This window comes from Paroedura picta, chromosome 14 (genome assembly GCF_049243985.1).
Source record: "Paroedura picta isolate Pp20150507F chromosome 14, Ppicta_v3.0, whole genome shotgun sequence".
NCBI lineage: Eukaryota > Metazoa > Chordata > Lepidosauria > Squamata > Gekkonidae > Paroedura > Paroedura picta.
This window is the reverse complement of record NC_135382.1, coordinates 7,830,804-7,847,915: the sequence shown is the minus strand read 5'-3', so window position 1 is coordinate 7,847,915 and position 17,112 is coordinate 7,830,804. Positions and strand designations below refer to the sequence as shown.

At 45.4% G+C, this 17,112-nt stretch overlaps 1 protein-coding gene across 1 annotated transcript in view; it reads left to right on the top strand.

The window, feature by feature from the left end:
* The window catches only part of XRN2 (5'-3' exoribonuclease 2), an 88,456-nt gene that overhangs the window by 58,175 nt on the left and 13,169 nt on the right, over positions 1-17,112 (top strand). Inside the window, exons 22-27 of the mRNA XM_077309461.1 lie at positions 6,114-6,211; positions 6,299-6,378; positions 6,939-6,995; positions 8,208-8,276; positions 8,461-8,595; positions 16,277-16,413. Of these exons, the coding sequence (XP_077165576.1) occupies positions 6,114-6,211; positions 6,299-6,378; positions 6,939-6,995; positions 8,208-8,276; positions 8,461-8,595; positions 16,277-16,413 (576 nt within the window). The remainder of the gene's footprint in view (positions 1-6,113; positions 6,212-6,298; positions 6,379-6,938; positions 6,996-8,207; positions 8,277-8,460; positions 8,596-16,276; positions 16,414-17,112) is intronic.

Sequence of the window (17,112 nt, the reverse complement as noted above, 5' to 3'; positions counted from 1 at the left end):
AGACTTTTGGAGGAAAGGATTAGGAGATTAGAAGACAGTATTATTACTCTGACCCAAACTAAGAAAGGGGAGGAGTTCATGGACCACAGCCGTGCAACTCGGAATAAAGAGGGTACAACCAGTACTGAAGAGGATAAAGAGATTGACCTCACTATGGAGCCTCTGCAGACAGTTCGGAAAAAGACTCAACGGCGTAGAGCGCAACGGTTCTCAGAACCTTTGGAGCTCCAAAATAGATTTCAGACGCTTGCAGAGGAGGTGCAAGGGTCAACAAGGGAAGAGGTCCCAAAACAAAGTCTAAGACAAAGTGAAGAGGCCACGGGGATAGAAGGAAATGGAGTTGAGAAAAAAAAAAAGGAGAGTACTGGTAATTGGAGACTCCCTGCTAACAGGAATGGATCGCCATGTGGCTGGGCCCGACCACCTAACCCGAGAGGTGTGTTGCTTGCCAGAGGTGAAAATTAAAGACGTTTCAGAACGGCAGCCCAAACTCCTCAAATCTACGGATCGCTACCCATTTGTGATGGTACATGTGGGAACGAATGACATGTCCGTGAATACCATCGCTCCTATTAAAACAGACTATCAAGATCTGGGGAGGAAGCTCAAGCAAATGGGGGCACAAGTGGTATTCTCTTCAATCTTGCCTGTCAAGGGAAGAGGAATGCGTTGGGAAAGGAAAATAATGGAGGCTGCGTAGTTGGTGCCGGCAGGAGAGATTTGGTTTCTGGGACCATGGGATAGGCTTTCTTGAGGAAGGCCTACTAGCACCTGATGGACTGCACTTATCGAAGCTGGGGAAGAATGTGTTTGGCAGGAACCTGGGAAGATTCATCAGGAGAGCTTTAAACTAAAGACACTAGGGAAAGGAGACGATCAACATAGGGAGTGTAAGGAAGGAGAACGATCGGGGGCAGCCCAACCGGCAAGGCCAGCTCATAGAGAACCAAAAGGATTCAGATGTCTTTATACTAACACCCGAAGCATGGGCAATAAGAAGGAAGAGCTGGAACTTCTCATGCTGATGGAAAGGTATGATCTAGTAGGCATCACAGAAACTTGGTGGAATGATTCTCATGACTGGAATGTAATGGTGGATGGATATGAACTGTTCAGAAAAAACAGAATAGATCGAAGAGGTGGAGGAGTGGCACTGTATGTGAGGAAAGGGCTTACCTGTCAGGAAATTCTAGTGAAGGAGAGCATATCTACAGTGGAAAGCATCTGGGTGAAAATAAGCGAGGGGAAAACAAACAGTGTGGTGGTTGGTGTCTGCTACCGACCGCCTGACCAACGAGAGGATGTGGGTGATGCACTATGTGAGCAGCTTGAGAAAATATCCAAGCGGCCGGACCTTGTCATCATGGGTGACTTCAATTTCCCAGATGTGTGCTGGGAAACAAACTCTGCGAAGCGTCCTCAGTCATGCAACTTTCTGATCTGCCTGGCTGACAGTTTCATTTATCAAATGGTAGATGAACCCACAAGAGGTTCTGCCATACTGGACTTAATACTGACCAACAGGCAAGAGTTGGTGGATGAGGTGAAGGAGGTGGGAACCCTAGGGGGAAGTGACCATGTCCTCATAGAATTCCTTTTGAGATGGGGAGCCAAGGAAGCTTGTAGCCAGACGCAGATGTTGGATTTTCGTAGGGCAAACTTTAATAAACTCAGTGACATGATGAGTGTCATACCATGGACAAGAATGCCGGAAGGGAAGGGAGCATGTGAAGGGTGGGCGCTACTCAAACAAGAGCTATTGCATGCTCAATCAATGACTATCCCAGAAAGAAGAAAACACTGCAGGAGCTCTAAGAAGCCTATTTGGATGAACAGAGAACTTCAAGAGGAACTAAGAAAGAAAAGGAAAATGTTCAGGAAATGGAGGGAAGGACAGAGCTCTAAAGAAGAGTACCTTCAGGTTACTAGGCACTATAGATCAATCATCAGAAAGGCCAAAGCTGAGAGTGAGCTAAGATTGGCCAGGGAAGCCCATTGTAACAAGAAAAGATTTTTCAGTTATGTGAGGAGCAAACGTAAAGTAAAGGAGGCAATAGGCCCACTGTTGGGTGCGGATGGACAAACTCTAACAGAAGATGCAGAGAAAGCAGAAAGGCTTAGTACCTATTTTACATCTGTTTTTTCCCACAGGTCAAAGGGTTTAGGCACATCTAGAGATGGCAGTAGCCAATGGATAGTGTCTGGGTGGCAGGTTATCATGGACAGAGAGGTTGTTGAGAGGCATTTAGCTGCACTGGATGAGTTCAAATCCCCTGGGCCGGATGAAATGCACCCGAGAGTGCTCAAAGAACTTTCCAGAGAACTTGCACAGCCCTTGTCCATCATCTTCGGGACCTCTTTAAGGACTGGAGATGTCCCGGAGGACTGGAAGAGAGCAAACTTTATTCCGATCTTCTAAAAAGGGAGGAAGGATGACCCAGGAAACTACAGACCAGTGAGTCTGACCTCCGTTGTGGGGAAGATAATGGAGCAGATATTAAAGGGAGCGATCTGCAAACATCTGGAGGACAATTTGGTGATCCAAGGAAGTCAGCATGGATTTGTCTCCAACAGGTCTTGCCAGACCAACCTGGTTTCCTTTTTTGACCAAGTAACAGGTTAGCTGGATCGTGGAAATTCGGTTGATGTCATTTACTTGGATTTTAGTAAAGCTTTTGACAAGGTTTCCCATGATGTTCTGATGGATAAGTTGACCGCAATCTGGATTTTCAGATAGTCAGGTGGATAGGGCATTGGTTAGAGAACCGCACTCAAAGAGTTGTTGTCAATGGTGCTTCATCAGACTGGAGAGAGGTGAGTAGCGGGGTACCTCAGGGCTCGGTGCTCTGCCCGGTAATTTTTAACGTATTTATTAAAGATCTAGATGAGGGGGTGGAGGGACTACTCATCAAGTTTGTAGATGGCACCAAATTGGGAGGACTGGCAAATACTCCGGAAGATAGAGACAGAGTTCAACGAGATCTGAACACAATGGAAAAAAGGGCAAATGAGAACATAATGCAATTTAATAAAGATAAGTGTAAAGTTCTGCATCTGGGTCAGAAAAATGAAAAGCATGCCTACTGGATGGGGGATACGCTTCTAGGAAACACTGTGTGTGAACGAGACCTTGGGGTACTTGTGGATTGTAAACTAAACATGAGCAGGCAGTGTGATGCAGCGGTAAAAAAGGCAAATGCCATTTTGGGCTGTATCAACGGGCATCACATCAAAATCACAAGATGTCATAGTCCCATTGTATATGGCACTGGTCAGACCACACCTGGAGTATTGTGTGCAGTTCTGGAGGCCTCACTTCAAGAAAGACGTAGATAAAATTGAAAGGGTATAGAGGAGAGCAACGAAGATGATCTGGGGCCAAGGGACCAAGCCCTATGAAGATTGGTTGAGGGACTTGGGAATGTTCAGCCTGGAGAAAAGGAGGTTGAGAGGGGACATGATATCCCTCTTTAAGTATTTGAAAGGTTGTCACTTGGAGGAGGGCAGGATGCTGTTCCCATTGGCTGCACAGGAAAGGACACACAGTAATGGGTTTAAACTTCAAGTACAATGTTATAGGCTAGATATCAGGAAAAAGTTTTTCACAGTCAGAGTAGTTCAGCAGTGGAATAGGCTGCCTAAGGAGGTGGTGAGCTCCCCCTCACTGGCAGTCTTCAAGCAAAGGTTGGATACACACTTTTCTTGGATGGTTTAGGATGGTTAGGGCTGATCCTGCGTTGAGCAGGGGGTTGGACTAGATGGCCTGTATGGCCCCTTCCAACTCTATGATTCGAAGTCTTGCCGTTTTTGCTAGGTCTGCTAATTTGGCTGGCCATAGAGAAATAGTCGGAGTCTCCGTCTCTTTCCAGTGCTTTGCCACTATATGCAACTTTAGAATGGCTTCCCAACGTTTACCTCAGTGCTTCCAAGTTAGAGCTTTCAGGTTAGAAAACTGGAGATTTTGGGGTGAAGCCTGGGAAGGATGTGGAGTGCAATAGGATATAATGCCATAGACTGTTTATGAACTGGGAACTTCATTGCCCCATCTCCCATATTGGAGCACAAATTGGGGGTGGATGAGGTGTGCTGGGCCAAATGCTCCCCCATGTGGGTGCAAGAAGCGGTGGGGCAACCTGCCATGACTAAAACTCCAGCCTACAGCCTGACATGAAACCTCCAGTGCATAAACGGTCATAGTGTCCATCTTCCAAAGAATCAATTTTTCTCCATGGCAACTGATCTCTGTAGTCTGTAATTTCAGCAGATCCTCAAGTCCCTCCTGGAGGCTGGCTTCCCTAACAATAACTGAGTTTGGTTTTTGTTCTGCTCTCAAGCAGCCCGGAGAGTAGCCGTTACAGTCTGTGTAAACAGCCTTATCTAAAGTTATAGAAGGGCTGCAACTCACAGGTCCAATATCTCTGGCTCAATCCCTGTCACCTCCAGTTAAAGCGTCTTGGGTTGCAGAAGAGTTTGCTCTGCTTGAGGCTCTAGAGAACTGTGGCTCCCTGTTACATTGAAGAAAATTGCATCTAGAGGTTTAATGTTTTGAGAGTAAGTTCAGAAGCATCTTCCCCCACACACCAAAAAAAAAAAACCAGCTGAGATGCCGTGAGTGGTGTGTGGGATGAGGAAATAGAAGACCAGTCTTGGAAAAGTTCTGTTTCTCAATTGTTAATCCTATTTGATCTTCATGCTCCTTGCTCATTCTAACCCTTGTATGTAATGAATATGCTACTTCTTCATCAATCCTAATGTGACATTTTAACCTCCCTTCTAAGGCCCAGTTGTGAGGGGTTTGTAGTAAATGGCCATTCAGAGGTTGAAAAGATTTGGACCACAGCATCTGTAAAAAGTTAGAGGGGGGGGGGTCCCCAGTGTGGTGCTTGTTGGTGCCATAGTGCCTGCCAACTCCTTTCCTGTGGGCAGGGCCATGTGTGGCTTTGCCCCAGCAAAGGTTCTGATTGGCCATTGGAGAGTTTATTGTTTGTACAGATTTCTAAAAACATTGCTTTGGCAGCCACTGCCACCACAACCTTTTCCGTGTGGCTGAAGGTTCAGTTTCAGAAAACTCTAATGGCATAAAATGTGGCTGAAGGTAAGCTGCAACATCCTTTTTGTGGCTGGTTCCACCTCCTGCAGCAGCCATTTTGTGGCAGCTATTTTACGGACACGTCCACCATGCTGTGTCAGAATTCCAAAGGGACTTGATTATGAATGGGTTGTATTTTTTTGAGAAGCAAAGAATAATGTAATGAGAGAACTTTGCTGAGGAACTGTACTAATGTGAAGTTCTTGTAAGCCCTGCTGGTTGGGTACTGAGGGCTTGTAGTCCTTGAGGATATATCAAGGTGACATTGCTCTGAGGGGCATGCAAACACAGGCCATGGGTTTGTAGAGAAGTAGATAGAAAGTGGTTGGTGACTCCTGGTCTTCTGGCTCTCTGGAGTTGAAGGCTTCTGCCCAAACACTTCTATTTGTAGGCTTAAACACTGTGTGGTTCCTTTACATGTGATCAGCTGTCCTGAGAGTGTCGTGAGTCAGCAGCTCTGCCTACTCCCCCATCTCCAAATTTGAGCCCCTCAGTTCCTTACACAAGAAAAATATTAACTCATTGTGGTCAAATACAGCTGTTCTGTCAGAACCCTGCAAGGATGCTCATTGCAATTTAATCTGCTTTTTTTGCTGCAAATTTATTTATTATTATATTTCTATACCGCCATCCCGTATGGCTCAGGGTGGCTTACACAAAACAGAGATATGCATCACAATCATGACAACAACCACCCTAACAGTAGGTTCCAAACTGAACAACGGTGTTATAATAATTCGCATTAGAACAATAATTTTCTAAACACGATCCCACAGGAAGGTCACTTTGGATTCAGATCGTGGAAGGGGGTGTCTGGGGGACCAACAGATGTTGTTGAGTTGGTCAGCCTCAGCCAAATGCTTTGTTGAAGAATAAGCTAAAAGCACATCAAGATAAATTCTGTGTACAATCTCAAAGGGATAATTCATAGTTGTAAGTGGTAAACTGCATGGGTCTGTCTTGTACAGTTCCTTCCTTAAGTACCTTGTTGGTGAAGTCTAATGCACTTCAATTCTTTCTCTAGCACGAAGAAACAGTCTTGGTGGGGACATTATCTTTGTTGGGAAACATCACCAGCTTCATGACTTTATTCATGAGCTATACAAGTCCAGTGGCAAAGAGGTTTGTTATGGTTGTTCTAAATGAAATTTCATTTGTCATGCATGCTTCCATGGCTCATCTGATCAGGGTTTTTAAATTTCCCCCCAGCCAGTGGACATGCCTCCTGAACTGTGTCATGGCATTCAAGGAAAACTTTCTCTGATTGAGAATCCAGTTCTTCCAGATGAGTGAGTATAGTTTACAAGTTGGGTATTCATTGAAAAATGGGAAAGCTTTAATGTCCTTCAGACATTAGGACATTGTCCCAAATTAAATATCTCCTCAAGAAACAAGTATTCATCTTCATGGGCTGGATACAAAATGGAACTTTTGGGCCTGCTCCCTTCCACTGCTGCCCACTGACCTCCACAAAATGACATGGGGGGCAGCTCTGAGGTGGGAAAGAGAAATCAGAGGATATTAGGACCTAGCCCCAGTGTACCGAGAAGATGGTTGACTTGGCTTGATCCAGGTAGGGATAATCTGAGATATTTAGCTTTGAAAAGTAAGGAATGTTTTTGCTAAATTCCACCATTTTGTTTTCTTGTTAATCTTCCTTGACCTTTTGCTCTGTGAAGCATCATCTCCTGCAGCCTCCAGACCTCTAAAATGTTTTGATCACTTTGAAGTGCCCCCAATAAGTGGCAGCTGCAGTCATCCTAGCCAGTTTACCTAATTTTTCACTTTACCCATTTTAAGGCTAAAAAATGAACTATTATTCCATTTTCCCCTGCCCCCAATCCATTAGGCCAGTTCGCTCTCCTGTGCCGATACTACGTGACCTGACGCAGAACTCAGCAATAAGGTAAACTGAATATGGGTGAAGTTACTTGAATGACTTCTGCCATGTGTGTGTGTTACCGATCACAGTGTGAGGTGGCTCATGGCTGTGATATGCATCACTTCTTGGAAGTTTGCTTTAGCTTCTGCCCTTTTGGTTCAGTAGACTTACAGAAACTATAGTAAGGTAAAGGTAAAGGTATCCCCTGTGCAAGCACCAGGTCATGTCTGACCCTCGGGGTGACGCCCTCCAGCATTTTCATGGCAGACTCAATACGGGGTGGTTTGCCAGTGCCTTCTCCAGTCATTACTGTTTACCCCCCAGCAGCAAGCTGGGTACTCATTTTACCGACCTCAGAAGGATGGAAGGCTGAGTCAACCTTGAGCCGGCTGCTGGGATAGAACTCCCAACCTCATGGGCAGACAGCTTCAGACAGCATGTCACTGCCTTACCACTCTGCGCCACAAGAGGCTCTTAGAAACTATAGTAATATCTCAGAAATCATGAGCTCTACATAGGAATAAAGTGTACCGTGGCACCCCAGAGAATCCATCTATGGAGGAGGAGGAGGGGTTCCTTTTGTGTCTTCTTGTGATTCACTGCTCTAGTCTTGCCTGAGCATAATAAAGGGCACTGCCGACTTCGGATCTTTTATAATCAAATTGGAGTGAATACGGATTCCTGATTGGGCCCTCTGCTGACTTCCTTCAGTTGTAAGACCTATCCAGTTCCCTGTAGCCCTGGTTTCCTACAGTTTTAACTAGTTTCTGAACCATGAGAAGGCTGTCCTCTTACTTAATACCTGCTAAATTTACTCAGGTGTGAGACTGACTTGGCCAAAGATGAGCCACTGAGAGGTCCCTCACTGGTAGTCTTCAATTAGTAGCCGGATGAACACTTGTCAGGCATGCTTTAGGCAGATCCTGCACTGAGCAGGGGAGTTGGTCTAGGTGGCCTGTATGGCCTCTTCCAACTTATGATCCTAGGTGAGTGGACCTGGTTTTGTTGTGTCCTCTTGGATGGCAAAGGTTGTCCATCATCCCCCAGGCTGGAATATGATACTTGTCTCGGATAGTCACATGTTCTGCAGGTCTGATATACATCTGGAAAAATGGTGGAAGATAGAAGTATCTCAAACCTTGCTTCATGTCTAAGAAAACAGCTTAGGTGCTAGTTTTGATATTGCATAGCTGACTATTAATTCTTTGTAACTCTTCCAATTATTTTAACTCTTAGCATCAGCTTCAAAGACCCACAGTTCCAAGAAGATTTTGTTTTTAAGGCCGTGGTGTTATCTGGGGCAAAGTAAGTAATCCTCCTGCATGATATTTGCTTCCTGGTTCTTCTGCATCAATGGCCGTGTTGTAGACAGTGTGGGGTTGATCTTATGGGAGGTTCTGCTTCAGAGAGCCGGCAAAATCTGCCTTTGGGTTTATGTCCAGTTTTGTGATTCTGGTCCCTAATGAGCCTGGTCTTCTTTGATATGCAGAAAACCATCACCAGTTCTGAAACCAGGTGATTGGGAGAGAACAAACAATGATGGCCGACCCTGGAGGCCACAGCTGGGCTTTAACCGTGACAGGAGGCAAGTTCACTTGGATCAGTCCGCATTCCGGACGTTAGGGTAAGTAGCGCTGATGGCACCTGTTTTTTGTTTTGTGAGCTTTCCATTTGTATTCATTCAAATCTTCATTTTGAGTAAGAAAATTTAGATCTCATACTAAAAACTGACCTGAGACATGCAGAAATGGAGAGTGGATTAGTCTTGCATCGCTTTATTGATGACAGTCTTATTGATGATTGAGTTACATGTGTGAAATAGGTGGCCAAAAGGCATGCCATGAGCATGAGCATGCGTGAGCAAGTTCTGAGAGTCCCAGAAATCTGCTCAGTCTTACCTTTGTTCCAGAACTGATTGTGCCCTTCATATTCTCCCCCTGATGCGGAAGACGACTCTGGATGATTTCTCTCTTAATTCAGGGAGGCAGGAAACTGTTCTTTTCCCCTCCTCTTCCTGTCAGTTCATTTCCTGCCTCTGTGAGGGAGAGCAGCCTTTAGCAAGCTGGCAAACCTTTCCCCAACTTTTATTCCTTCCTTCACTAGCCTTGTTCCTCTTTACCTCTTTCTCCTTTAAAAACTCTCTTCTACCTCTTCCCCCCTCGGCTGAGTGAGAGGGAAGGACAGCAACTTTGGCCAGCTGGAAACCAGCAGTGCCAGGGCCTCGGAGAGGAGTGCTGAAAGGGGAAGTGCCCAAGCACGTGCTGCAATGGCCAGGATACAGAGGGCAACATCCTCCGATTAGAAGACAACATGGATGCTCCCACCTTGGAACGGAGCCAGGAGCCGAGGCCGGTGGGCAGACTCAGGGGCTCTCCCGTGACAGGCTGATTTGGGGCACAAGGAGAGCATGGCAAAAAGAGTGAAAAAGGCTTCCATCCCAACTACTATGCACCGTGCCCCGAAAAGAGTGCCTGAAGGCCCGGGCGGTCATCCTGCTGCACACTCAGCAGCCACGGAGGAGCCTACAGCTGCAGAGACTGCAGGATAGGATGAGGCTCCACCAACCTTGATGTTGCAGATACAGTAAGGCCAAGTGGGCAAAATTCTCTCTCTTCAGAATTGCTAGATGTCACCAAAGACTATTCAGGAGGAAGTCACTTCATTATGGCAGGCCTTAAGCCGTGCCTCTTCTCCCTCCCTACCCCTATGCAGAGAAGAGGAGTCTGATGGCTCACATCCTAGAGGATCCTGGCCCAGCAAGGCTGCCCGGAAAAGATGGTACAGCCCCAGAAGGGAAGATAATCACTCTGACAGTGATACTCAGTCTAAGGCTAGATTCAAATGAGTTGGTCTCATTTGTGTTGTTTTGGTCTGAAGTAGCACAATAAAATCAGAGTCCAGTCTTAAAGGTGCTACTGGACTCTGATTTTAGCAATCTAAGGCTGACACTGAATTTCTTACAGATGAGGTAGAAGTTGATATTGAGCTTAATTCTTCTTTAAACCAGAGGAGTATCAGTACCTCCTAGCCACCACTGTAGCAGCCCTAGATCTTAAACAGGCTGCAGAACCTGAGGCCACTGATGAGGGTCTACCCAAGGCCAAACAAGGGCAAATCCAGATATTTCCCCCCCAGAGGAACCCCTATTAGGATGTTTCCTTTCCCTGAGTTTTTTGAAAGCCAAATTTAAAAAGAGTGGGCTAAGCCTATGGCTAACAAGCAATTTTGTATGTTAACCGTATAACCTTCCTGATTATGCTGAACAGCTATTGCAAGTACCTGTTGTAGATGCTTCTGTCATGGCCCTCCAAGCACCAGGTCTGCTATCCAAAGGTAGCAAAGGCTCTGTCAAGGACCTGCTTGACAAAAAGGCTAATTACCACTCAGAAAAGGCCACAAGGCCTCCGCTATGTCTTTGTGGGCCTCATCAATCACGTCCATAGTCTCTAGGGCTGCCATACCACCGGAAAGATCTGGGAAGCTGGTACAGCTGGTAGCAGACAGCAACATAAGACGGGCAGAAGGCTTGAACAGAATAATGCAAGCAGTGTCAGTTGTGACAGATGCTTCATTGGACAGCCATTTTTAACACCAGGAACATCGCCTCCTCAGTGGCAGCGCAAAGAGCCTTATGGTTTAAGAGTTTGGCGAGCAGACATACATTCCAAAGCAATTGTCATGGCATACCAGTTTCAAGGTGACCAGCTATTTGGAGAGGCAAGGTGTTGGCAGACTCCAAAGAGAAGAAATGGGCAATGCCAAAATATATCAGACAAGGAGACAGGAGGCTCTATTCAAATTCATCCTTTTGTAGCCAGAATTCTTATTCTAGATTTTGACAGGACAACAAGCATACTATGGAATTCACCCAGATCATCCTTGAGAAGGGAAGATATTTCACAAAATCCCCCAGAGGCTCACACTTCAACAAGAATGAGAGGGACAACAAGCCAAGTAAGGCATGAGTGTATTAGGAAACCAGTGGGAGGCAGATTACTGAAATTTCAAGACGTATGGAACACCTTCCCACAGGACAGATGTTTCCTGGAAGTCGTCTCAAGGAGATAAAAGTCCAGCTACATATCACCGGAAAGATTAATCATATCCCCCCTAAGCAAAAAGTCAGAAAAACGCTAAAGGACTCAGGACTCCATAGATCTTCTGCAAAATATACAAACGAGGATAGAAGATGTCCCAATATAAGAGTAGGGCTCAGGATTATACTCAAGATTCTTCACCATCCCGAAGTGAAACGGGGATTGGAGAGTTTTATTGGACCTCAAATTCTTAAACAAGTTCATCAAGCTCAGAGGTTCAGGATGGAAATATTGTGCTCCATAATAGAGGCATAACAATTAGGATGGTTTCTATCATTGCTAGATCTCCAGGAAGCATACCTGTATGTAACAATTAGACTGGGTCACAGGAAATTACATGGGAGGACGTCACTTTCAATTTAGGGCCTTACCCTTCGCTCTCTCAGCAGCACTGAGTGTCTTCTCCAAAGTTCTAATAAACCCATAATTTTACTCAGGAAATAGCACGTACATGTCTACCCTTAACTTGACGACCTGCTTATCAGGGCCCCAAACCAAGCTTTGGCAACTGAGTTCACCAGCAGAGTAATAGTGGTGCTTCAGGACCATGGGTTTTCAATACATTTCCAAAAGAGTTTGCTATCTCCTACTCAACAGTTGGAACATCTAGGGGGTCATAATAGACACAAAAAACAGAAAACTGTTCACAACAGAAAAGAAAGTGCAAAAGGCTCACAATTTGGAGCTCCATGTGATCAGAAGAAAGTCCTCACCACTGATGACACTTTCCAGTCTCATGGGACTAACTTGGACATGATTCAATGGGGAAGAATGCATTCGAGACCTCTTCAGAAATTCCTCAGGCCTTTTCAACTCTACATGTCAGTAATGAGCCTGAGATGGTGGACCAAGTTAGCAAATCTCCACCAAGTAAAAAGTTTCATTCCAGACAATGAAATTGAGATTTTCACAAATGCCAACCACATAGGGTGGGGAGCGACATCCAAGGAAAAACTACTGCAGGGAAGATGGTCAGAACAACCTTGCTGATCAACCTCTTAGAAATGAGCCGTATTCCTGGCAATTTGAGGCCACTTCGTGGTGCTATAAACAGACAACATTTCAACAAAAGTCTATATCAATCACCAAGGAGGCTCAAAATCGCAGCAGATACAAAAGGAAGCCTCCAAAGTTTTGAGCTGGGCAGAACAGCACCTCAAGGCAATCTGAGCAAAACATGTCAGGGGCCTGGACAACTCTCAGGCAGATTGGCTGAGTTGCCAGGAGGTGATGGAAGGTCATTGAGTAAACAGGTGTTCAATTATGTATCTTAAAGCTGAGGATGCTGAGAGTTGATCTGTTCACAAAAGCCCAGGATACCAGACTTCCAAGGCTCTTTTCCAGATCTGAGGACCAAGGTCGGAGGTTGTGTATGCCCTTCTGGCTCCTTAGCTACAGGAGTGCTTTATGCTTCCCCGCTGATGCTCATAATACCGAAGGTTCTCAGACACACCAGACTTCTCCAGATGGAATTCATTCTAATTGTACTCCACTCCCTCAGAATACCATGGCTCTCCCACCATAATGCAGATGCCCAACAGGGAACTCGTACATCTCCCAGTCATTCCCGATCTTCTACAACAGGGACCACTGTAGCATTCAAATCCAGGGTGGTTATGCCTAGCCATCTGGAGATTGAGGCCACGTTGGCAGACCAGACCATAAAGCATCAACCAATAAGATTCATTGTCATGCCCGCACCCTCCAGTCCAGCATCAGAGTGTGCTTCAGAGGCCACGGATCTCCCAGAGCCTATTACAAGGCGGTGACTAATCCCAAGGACTCGCTGGAGGAGCAGCCTTGGAGGGCTTTAGCAAAGGCCTCAGCCAGCCCAGATTGGCAGCGTTGGAGGGATCTACACTGACAGCCATCCATAGCACACTGACAGGGTATATGAGGGTCAGGTGCACCAGCCTCCTCCAACAGTGGTTGGATCCAGCTGCAGGATTTCCAGGGGAGATCTCTTGTGCATCATCCACACATCATAAGGGGCTAAATCCAAGGATCCCCTGACTCGACACAGATTCCCCACGTGGAAGCAGTATAGTTCTGAATGTGCTTACCAGGGCTCCATTCAAACAAATTAAAGAGATCAGCATTAAGCACTTGTGGATGAAGACTATTTTCCTGGTAGCAGTGATGTCGGTGAAGTGAGTGTCAGAAATAGGCATGTTATCCTATATTCCAAATTATTCTCTGTACAGATCCAGCCTTTGTTCCTAAGGTAAATTCTGTGTTTCACAGGGGACAAGAAATATCTCTACCAACCTTTTGTCCAGATCCTTCCCATCCTAAAGAAAAGGCGTTGAATGTCAGAAGAGCTCTGAAAGCATTTCTGCTCAAAATGGCACCATTCAGAAAGACGAACACTCATTTCCATCTCTCCTCCTAAGAAAGGGTTCTGGATGTCCAAGGCAGCCATCAGCAGATGCCCTAAAGATTGCATGATAGAGGCCTACAAGTCAGCAGGCAGACAAATATCAGAAGAAATCACGGCACACTCAATTCAAAGTGTGGCTATCAACACAGCGCTTAATAATAGACATCAGTGGAACAAATCTGCAAGGTAGCAGGATGGTCCTCATCTACTTCTTCTACCTTCATGAGGCATTACAAAATGAACCTGAATACAATTACCTTTAATGGCATTAAAATTAATCTGTATAGCTCAGCAGATGAACCTACAGGGAGGGTGGTATATAAATATAAATAATAAATAAATAAATGTAGCTTTCAGGATATTGGTTCTGCAAGAAGTTATACAGGACAGCGACAACGGCTCACCCTTCTACGGACATTTCTGTGGGAGGTCCCAGAGATGCCTTTCACCTCAGGGGGAGAATGTCCACTAGTCCTTATCTGTGAAGGGTCCCCTGAGGTACAGGAAAGCATCTCCAACCCTCCCTTCAGGTGCTGACTTTTGCTAGACTCTCTAATTCTATGCATATATCTAGTTTCAGCTCTATTTCTCCTTAAATTCTCTTTCTGTTATGTTTAAAGATTAAAGTTTGAGAGTTCAGGCCGGATTCAGTTTTAAGGTTGATTAGTTATTTGTAAGTGTGTTGTAGGATGTAGTATGATAAGCTGTGGCCATACCTGAACTAGAGTTAGAGTGAAAATGCCTACAACAGGAAGTGGTGGTGGGAAAAATAGAATTTCCTGCCTCCCTGAACTGAGAGGGAAATCACCCAGAGATGCCTTTCTGTACCTCAGGGGAGAAGGACTCTTCACAGGTCAGGACTAATGGTCGTTCTCCATCAAGCAACTGAGATACTCCCTTGTGTCTTCTGACCTTTGGGCCTAGTGTGTGATGCCCAAGAGTATCTGTATTTTCACGAGAACTCCAGAGGAGGCAATATCCAGAATTTTGAGAAAGCTCAAGCAATTAAAGTGAGCCTAAGTATCCCTTACACAGGACGTTAGTTCAGCTCAGCTGCTTGTTTCTGGAGTTCTGCCAGTTATCTCACAGGCGCTAAGGTTTAACCCACCTGCCACTGAATTTGTTTTCTATACAACAGGCAGAGTTCAGTTTAGAAATTTACCAATCTGCCGTCATTACCATAACACGAAGGCAAGGCACATGCTTCCATGTGTAAGAAACTATTTGCAGTGAATGATGCATGAACATTCATTGAATGTCTGCTTCAATCTCTTTTTGGAAGAGAAAGAATAGAAGCAATTGGTCAGCATGTGGTACATCAGTATACAGATGAACAGAGTCAGTTTGGCTTTGCAGATCATCTAATCTGACCCTCTTCTTGATGCAGGAAGTCTGGCCCCAAGTGCCTTTTGTTCTCCTCCAATTCTGTTACTCATGGCATGACTAACTTTGTATGGTGCAGGATGCACCAACTAACATCCTGTGTAAAGGATACTTAGGCTCACTTCAGCTTTTATTCATAACCATGACAAGCTTACATGTGATTGATTTGCATAGCAATGAAATCTGGCTCCTCAAGCTTTCCCTTTGGACAGAACCAGCCTCCTGACTTTATGGGATTTATTGATTCCCTTGTACAGTTTGAACACCATATTCCCCAATGAAGAAAGTATACAGTGGTTTAGTCCAATTAGTCTGATTATTCCTCGAATGATTAGCTAAGAAGTAATTGCAAATATGCAATTGCACTGGAATAGGTTAAGGCAGTTTGAAACAAATGAGCAGACATGACCTTGCTCAGTCTAAATGGAGTTTAATAATGAATGCTGCCAAAATTCACTGAATTCCAGATCTAAGATTGAATACATCACCGGGCTCTGCCAGCTTCTATCGAGTGTGCTTACATCTAAGCCTCCTGCTTTCTAAGGTTAGATGTGGCAACCCCAGAGATGGCCTTCTTGGTCATGGCACCAAAACTATGGAACTCCCATCCCCAATGAGTCCCTTTCTGAGACCTTCTTCCACCAGCAGGCAGAGACTTATGTTAAATTTGGTGGCCCCTCAGTGATTCCTCTGCTGCTGGTGATGGAGAAGACTCTTGCGAGTCCCTTGGACTGCAAGGCAAACAAACCGGTCAGTCCTAGAGGAGATCAGCCCTGACTGCTCCTTAGAAGGCCAGATCCTGAAGATGAAACTGAAATACTTTGGCCACCTCATGAGAAGGAAGGACTCCCTGGAGAAGAGCCTAATGCTGGGAGCGATTGAGAGCAAAAGAAGAAGGGGACGACAGAGAATGAGGTGGCTGGATGGAGTCACTGAAGCAGTCGGTGCAAACTTAAATGGACTCTGGGGAATGGTAGAGGACAGGAAAGCCTGGAGGATCATTGTCCATGGGGTCACGATGGGTCAGACACATCTTCTCACCTAACAACAACAACAGTGATTCCTCTGTCTTGCCTAACATTTTCATTGTTATTATGTACCTGTATGAATTTTGGCTCTGATTTTAATGGTTTAGCATCATTCTTTTCTATTGGTTTTCATGGTTTTAAAAGATGATTATACTATGTCTGTTTGGATGTGTTAGCCTCCTTGGTGGCCGTTCTGGTTCACTGTCTGTTTCTCTTGTTCAAGGATAAATATGCAAGCCTATAACTACTAACAAGGAATTATAAAAACCAGAGTAAGTTCAGGCCTTTTAACATTGATCACATGGAAGCAACCTAGTGAAAGTCATATATGACCTACATAATATAAATGATTGACTTTAATTTTTGCTGAATGTGGATATATGCATTCCTCCCCCCCCCCCCCCCCCCGTAATGCAGCCATACAATGTCAAGGGACAGAGGACAGTCTGGCAGTGGAGTTTACAGCAATATTGGTCCTCCAGGAGCCTACAATCAAGGAAGCTCATACAGACCGCTGCTGAGCAGACCCCAACAGATTCCAAAGCTGCTATCAAGTAAGCTTGTCATTTATTCCTTCCCTGCATCCCTTGACTAGGTCTCAGTGCAATCAGATGGAATTTTGTTTGCTTTTCCTTCCTGGTATTTGTTAAAATGAGCCCAGCCTTCCTGCGACACAACTCAGTCCTTCCTGGATGTTTCACAGCTTTAATTAGATTACTGCTTGAACATCTTCTCCCATATGTCCTTGTGCACAACCTGCAGTCTTCTAGTTGTTCCTCCACCTAAAGTGGCTCACCTGGCATCTTCTACAGCTGTGGATTTACAGTGCTCCCAGCCTGGAGGGAGGGTCCCACAAGCTCCAGTCTGCAGTATAGGGGATAATCAGGGCTGTTGTAGGGATTACAGGTGCAGTCTATCTCCAATGCACTGGGTGGTGATTTTTGCTTATTCTGAACTTGCTCTCATTCCCAAGGGCACATATTACTTTGTGTTCTGCAACCACCAATTCACGTTCGCAATGAGAAGTACGCAGTAATGGATGGACTAAGAAATTCTGTGCTAAAGCAGCTTTTTAAATGTATTGGCCTCTTTACTGAAAAACAACAACTCTCTGCTCTCAGGGAACTCCTTCCCCATCGTCTTGTCTACTGAAGCCCCCCCCCCCCCGTGTGGCCAGGATTCCAGGGAGCATTCCAGGGGTGGACACAGTTGAGAGGAGCTGTGGCCAGACATGGCCTTCTGCAAACTGTGTG